Genomic DNA, 6,272 nt, shown 5'->3' with positions numbered 1-6,272 from the left:
CCTACCCGTTCGCGCCCGCCCCCGGGGCGGCCAGCAGCTCGGCGGCGGAGCCCGAGGGGCCCGGGGCCAGCCGCGCCGCCGCGGCCAAGGCTCCGGTGAAGAAGAACCCGAAGGTGGCCAGCGTGAGCGTGCAGCTCGAGATGAAGGCGCTGTGGGACGAGTTCAACCAGCTGGGCACCGAGATGATCGTCACCAAGGCGGGCAGGTCAGGCGCCCCCTCCCCGCGCCCCTGCCCACGTGCGTGCCGCGCTCCCGGCTGCGTGTCCGAGGGATGCGCAAGAGCCGGGCCGACAAGCCGGGGGGACGTGCGGCCCTGCCACCTGCGGGTCCCTCTGGCCTCTCTGCTGACCCGGCTCCGGCGACAGTCCGCGGAGCACCAACCGCGAGTCCCTGGAGTCCGCGAGGGAAATCTGTGAGCCGAGAGTGCGCCCGGCTGCGGTTAGGCGGCCGCCGGCTAGGGAACCCCCGCGTTGGTTCAGTCTGTATGGCTAGCTCAAGAGCAAACATCTCTTAGTTTGTATGGATAATTTTAGGAGAGCTTTAAGGCCATTGAAAGCCAGTCCGCTCGGTTTCCGGGAACTCGAGACCCGGTTTTCTTGGGCCTCAAGTTGGCCGTTGTGGGCCCAGTTCTCTACAAGCCTGGCAGGGTATCCGTGCCAGTGGCCTTGTTGTTTGTTTTAAGAGCCGAGAGGGAAAGGGAACAATTGCAGATGCTCCCGATTTGACCAGGAGACAAAGGCGGGTGCTGGGTTGTGTCTAATGTACACACCAGCTCCTTGGCCAAGGAGGCTCAGGGCCTGTTTGCAAAGCCTTGCCGAGGTTTCTGTTTCCCTGCTGTGCAGTCCTCCCCAGGGAACCAGGGAACGGAGGGCCTGTCCCTTGCTGCTGCTCTGCGGGTTTTCTCCAGGCTCTTTAGCTGTCCATACCAACACTGAAGACAGCCTGGGGCAGACCAACAAGGGCCTTGAATGGAGGGGTTTAGAGGCGAGGGAGGAAACCGGGGAAAGTATAATCCGGAGTCCTTTGCAAGCAGGTTCTTGGGGGAAAGCGGGAACTTGCCTGTGCCCAGGTGGAGACTCTGGCCAGGTCTTGAGAGTTGGAGACTGGAGCACTGGGGCGTCGGTGTTCCTGGGGGACTGGACCACACCAGCAGTAGAGACTTTTGGAATCACTGCAGTGTTCGGTTTCACTTTGTTGGAGCCGGGAAGTCTTCGCTTTGTTGGACCAAGCAGGGGAGGCCCTGAGAAGGGCAGAGAGGCCCCAGGATCTGGATCTTAGGTACCCTGCTGCTGGTTGAGGCTGTGTCCAGGAATTCCTGGGGCAAGGTTGTCTGTGTAGGCAAAGAAGACAGAACCGGCTTTGGGATTCTGGTTAGGCATTTCTGTGTTTCAGAGAGGGGCCTGGGGCCTGGCCTGCCGCTGCCTTGCCCAAGGTTGGATAAGGGCCTACTTGAGGACAGAGAGCCTAGACAGCAGCTAAAGAGGGAGCAGAAGGAAGGGCTGAGCTAGGGGCTGGCCGGCCAGAGAAGCTAAGAGTAGAGAGCCGTCCTGCACTCCCCCACCTGAGGTGACCTGACCTCCTCCCCCCAGACGAATGTTCCCCACCTTCCAAGTGAAGCTCTTTGGAATGGATCCCATGGCTGACTACATGCTACTCATGGACTTTGTGCCTGTGGACGACAAACGCTACCGGTGAGCAAGCCTTTGGGACCGCTGGGACAAGCTCTGTGTTCAGGGAACAGGGAGGGTGTGCTAGAAAAAACAAACAAACAACAACAACAAAAACCCTGCCTGCTGACAGACCTCAAATGCCAAGTAAGTCTCTCATGACTGGGTCCTCCTGTACTGGCTGCTCCGGGCTGCTCCTTCCCTGCCTGATACTGCTCAGATCCCACCCTATGTATTCTGAGCCCCCTTGGAGGTGCTCATGCAGTAGTGGCCTCTTGAGCTTCTGGCCACAGACAGCTCAAATATCGTCGCCTGTGTGGCCTGCCGTGTTACTCGGGTCCCCTTCCCCCCTCTCCAGAGAACCTTTGGTTGCTGAGCTGGGCCGGAAAGGTGGGGTGGCCGGTAAAGATTGTGCAGGGCGGGCCTGGGCTGCCTGCACAATTAACAGTAATTAATAAAGGGAACATGGGCCGCCCTTGCCCAAAGCCACTGGCCAGTGACGCCAAATCCAGTCTCTGACCTCCTGGGCCCCAGGGCAGGCAGACCCGCTTGCAGCGAAATGGAAGGAGGGGAGTGGCTTCCTCTCTCTCTGCGGCAGCAGGACCCAGGCTCTCCCCACATTTTCTGTGTCGGGGCCTTAGGAAGGTTTCTAGTTTCTCCAAGCTCCTCTCTCTAGCCGCTGTGAAGTGCGGGTCTTGACTTTGCGGTGGGCAGAAACAACTCTAAAGCAGAGTTCACGGCAGGCCGGGAGCTTCTTGTTTACCCCTGTAGATCATGACCCTCCCGCTATGTTGCCCTAGGTATGCTTTCCATAGCTCCTCCTGGCTAGTGGCCGGCAAGGCAGACCCCGCCACACCTGGCCGAGTGCACTACCACCCTGACTCACCGGCTAAGGGCGCGCAGTGGATGAAGCAAATTGTGTCTTTTGACAAGCTGAAGCTGACCAATAACCTGCTGGATGACAATGGCCACGTAGGCGACCCTTCTCTGGCTTCTGGGCTGTCCCCGGTTGCAGGCCTTCCAATGTCCCCACCGACTAGAGACAGAGGAGGTTCTGAGGCAGCACTGGGTGGCAGGCTTCTGACAGGATGGCCTCAGTCTGAGGGGTCACGGTCCTTCCCGTCCCCGCTCTGAACTCAGGTGGGGGACTCTTTTTAATTGGAAAGGGAATCCCTTCGTGAGAAGAATCGCAGCGGGGGGCGGGGGAGGGAGAGTATGGGGGTCTTTCCTGATGGAGAGCTTTGTCTCACACCCACCACCCCCTTCAGGCCTGGGGCAATCCTTGGGGTCCTAAGTAAAGCAGATCTACAGCCCCACCATTTGCCAGCTGAAGAAGCGTCTTTCCCTGGAAACCATAAACGGGCTGCAAGGCCCTGTGTAGTCTTTAGAATTGAGGGGTTTGCCCAGATTGGGGGGTGGGGGTGGGGGTTCACTGCTCACTTCATCCTCTCCAGGCTCACAGCCGGGAGGGGGAGGGAGGGGCTGACTCCCATCCTTGTCTTCCAGATTATTCTCAACTCCATGCACAGATACCAGCCCCGCTTCCATGTCGTGTACGTAGACCCTCGAAAAGACAGTGAGAAATATGCGGAGGAGAACTTCAAAACTTTTGTGTTTGAGGAGACACGCTTCACTGCAGTCACCGCCTACCAGAACCACCGGGTGAGGGCCTGCTGGGGGGTCCTGGGGACGGGCACACCGCTGCCCTCTCCCTCCGCAGGCCAGCCCAGCCTCCTAGAGCGGCTTGACCTCTGTAGCAGCAACTGTCACTGTAGCCTGAAAGTTTGTTTTCCAAACTATTCCGGAAACTCCCCGTCAGTGGCCTGATCCGAGGTTTGCCCAGATTCCTAGGGCGCCAGCTAAGTTGCCCTCTTTGTGCTGGGGGTGGGGGGGTGAGGAGGGCGGAGGTGACCACATTCCCATCCCAGCCAGGGACACGAGTCTTCCTCGTCATTTATTTGGGGAGGCCAAGATAGGTCTAGTGAGAGAGAGGGCGCCTCGTGCTGGGGCCGGGATGGCTGTGGGTTCCTCTCTTCTCCGTAACTCTCCCGTGTCTGTCGGCGGCTGCGGAGGTCGGGCCAGCTCACGTCGGCTTCCCCACAGATCACGCAGCTTAAGATCGCCAGCAACCCCTTCGCCAAAGGCTTCCGGGACTGCGACCCCGAGGACTGGTGAGTGCCCTCCGGGGAAAAGCCGAGGGCCGGGGCGCCGAGCCTGGGAGCCCGCGGTGACCCACTCCCCCTCCGCAGGCCCCGAAACCACCGCCCCGGAGCGCTGCCGCTCGTGAGTGCCTTCGCCCGCTCTCGGAACCCCGTGGCTTCCCCCACGCAGCCCAACGGGGCAGAGAAAGGTAGGACCCGGGGCCGCGGGGTCGCGGCCGGCCGCAGCCCGTCTCGCCCCCTCCCCGGGGCGTCACGGCTTCCACGGTCGCGCGGGGGTGGCGGCGGGGCGGGAGGGCGGACAAGCGGGCACCCGTCCTCCTGCCCTCCTCCGGGGGCGGCGGCTCGGCAGGTGCGCCCCGACGCCCCCCCCCCCCCGCCCTCAGCCCCGGCTCTCCCCGCAGACGCCGCCGAAGCCCGGCGAGAGTTCGACCGCGACCCGGGCCCCGCCGCGCTCGGCGACGCCGCGCACCCGCAGCAGCTGCTGGCGCGCGTGCTGAGCCCCGCGCTGCCCGGGCCCGGAGGCCTCGTCCCGCTCCCCGGCGCGTCGGGGGGCCGCCACAGCCCCCCTCACCCCGACCTGCGCCTGGAGGCGCCCGGCGCGTCCGAGCCGCTGCACCACCATCCCTACAAGTACCCCGCCGCCGCCGCCGCCGCCGCCGCCTACGACCACTACCTTGGCGCCAAGAGCCGGCCGGCGCCCTACCCGCTGCCGGGCCTGCGCGGCCACGGCTACCACGCGCACCCGCACGCGCACCCGCACCACCACCACCACCCGGCGGTGAACCCGGCCGCCGCCGCCGCCGCCGCAGCCGCCGCCGCCAACGTGTACTCGGCGGCGGCGGCGCCCCCCGGCGCCTACGACTACTGCCCCAGATAGTGCGCCCGCGCGCGCGGGCCCCCCGGGCCCCCCCCCCAAGGACGCGCTCCCCAGCTGGGGAGCCACGCGGGCCCCCCGCCCGCCCGCCAGTGCCAAAGCTCCCGTCCGAGGCGGAAGGAAGTGGTATTTATTGTTCTCCGCGAGACCGCGTCGCCTCCGGCCCGGCCGGCATTTGCAGTGTAGACGACCCGAGTGAGCCCCGCCTGCGGGCGGTGTAGATACGTGTAGATATGTGTAGATACTGTAGATACTGCCCCGGCGCCGATTTCATAAACGGTTTCGCCTCTTTTGGAAACTGCCGATGTATTTATTCATTTGTAGCCGATTCGATGGGGCCGGGGGCGTCTTTGGGAGGGAGGGACTCAGTGTTCCCAGCCCTGGTCACTGGGGTGGGCGTGAGCGCGGGGCAAAGGTCTCCTCCGCTAACCCTCCCCTCCCTCCCCGTGGGCTCTCCGCCTCTCTTCGCGCCGCTCCCGGGGTCCTCTCCGGACTGTCTGCGCGGTCTCCCCGGGAAAGGCACTGCCTTCAGCTCTCCACACCTGCATCTGCTGGTGCAGGACGCGGGCCTCGGTGTTGACCTGTTTGGAGGACTAGACTTTACAAGTTTTTCCGTGGAAGCCGGGAAGGATGCTCCAGACAGGACACTGTCCATCCGGCCTCGGATGGCATGTGGAAAGACAAACACAGGCGGGTTTGACCCTTCCAGCATTGCCCTGGCCTGGCACCAGCCCAGAATTGCGTTTCCCCCTGTTTATTGACTTTATTCACTGAATGTCCCCACAGAGCCATTGGGGGTGGGGGGACGCACAATGACAGTGGTCATGAGTCATCTTGAAACTCCCGTGTGAAGCAGTTTTTCCTAGGCCAGGTGGCTGGGTGACCAGTCTCCCTTAACTCAACACCATCGAAGTGGCCAAAGGAACCCTTTGATCCCTCCCTTCCTGAGCCCCAGCAGGAAGGGCCACCCGAAGGCCAGCCAGAGGCAAGGCTGCCTTATGCCTCAAATAAACGGGAAATGCCAGGTTCCATCCCTGGCTTTCTGTTTCAGTGTGTTCATGGCACTTGCTGCCGGTAGAGACGTTCCTTTCTCAGGCACTTCCAGATGTCAACCCCAAGGCCAACTTTGTCTCAAGGCTCACCTGTCCCAGGTTGGATGGCCAGCTCCTTCTCTCCAAGGGCATCTAGCACCAGGGCATGAGGATTGCAGCAGCATCAGTCCACAGGACCGGAGGGGATAGAACTGTAGGGACACTCTCCTGAGCGCCGCTATGGGCATGCGTTCTCAAGTCCTGCCCCTACCCTACCTTCAAGTGCAAGCTCTTTTCTATGGGTGACAGTGGCTCTGCCAAGGCCACCTGTTGTGCATTGGCCTCATACTTTTGTCCCTGGGAAACCAGGGACTCCATGTCTACCGGAGTGGTAGACTGGGGTTTGTCCTGCAGAGGGCAATGGTCAGCTTCTGGCAGCCCCTCTCCCTGGTGGAATGTAGCCATTTCACATTCCTTCAACAGGCAGGGAATCTGGGGAAGCGCTGTTTCCTTAGAGACCTCCACTTCTGTGTTGGTT

General features: G+C 62.2%; 1 protein-coding gene across 1 annotated transcript in view; it reads left to right on the top strand.

Moving 5' to 3' along the window:
- The window catches only part of Tbx1 (T-box transcription factor 1), a 6,173-nt gene extending 1,467 nt beyond the window's left edge, over window positions 1–4,706 (top strand). The window contains exons 2-8 of the mRNA XM_055610269.1: window positions 1–205; window positions 1,590–1,691; window positions 2,468–2,639; window positions 3,174–3,329; window positions 3,771–3,838; window positions 3,917–4,017; window positions 4,231–4,706. Of these exons, the coding sequence (XP_055466244.1) occupies window positions 1–205; window positions 1,590–1,691; window positions 2,468–2,639; window positions 3,174–3,329; window positions 3,771–3,838; window positions 3,917–4,017; window positions 4,231–4,706 (1,280 nt within the window). The remainder of the gene's footprint in view (window positions 206–1,589; window positions 1,692–2,467; window positions 2,640–3,173; window positions 3,330–3,770; window positions 3,839–3,916; window positions 4,018–4,230) is intronic.
- The last annotated feature ends 1,566 nt before the right edge of the window (window positions 4,707–6,272 follow it).

This window comes from Psammomys obesus, unplaced genomic scaffold (assembly GCF_907164565.1).
Source record: "Psammomys obesus unplaced genomic scaffold, mPsaObe1.curated_primary_1811, whole genome shotgun sequence".
NCBI lineage: Eukaryota > Metazoa > Chordata > Mammalia > Rodentia > Muridae > Psammomys > Psammomys obesus.
This window is presented reverse-complemented; position numbering and strand designations above follow the sequence as displayed.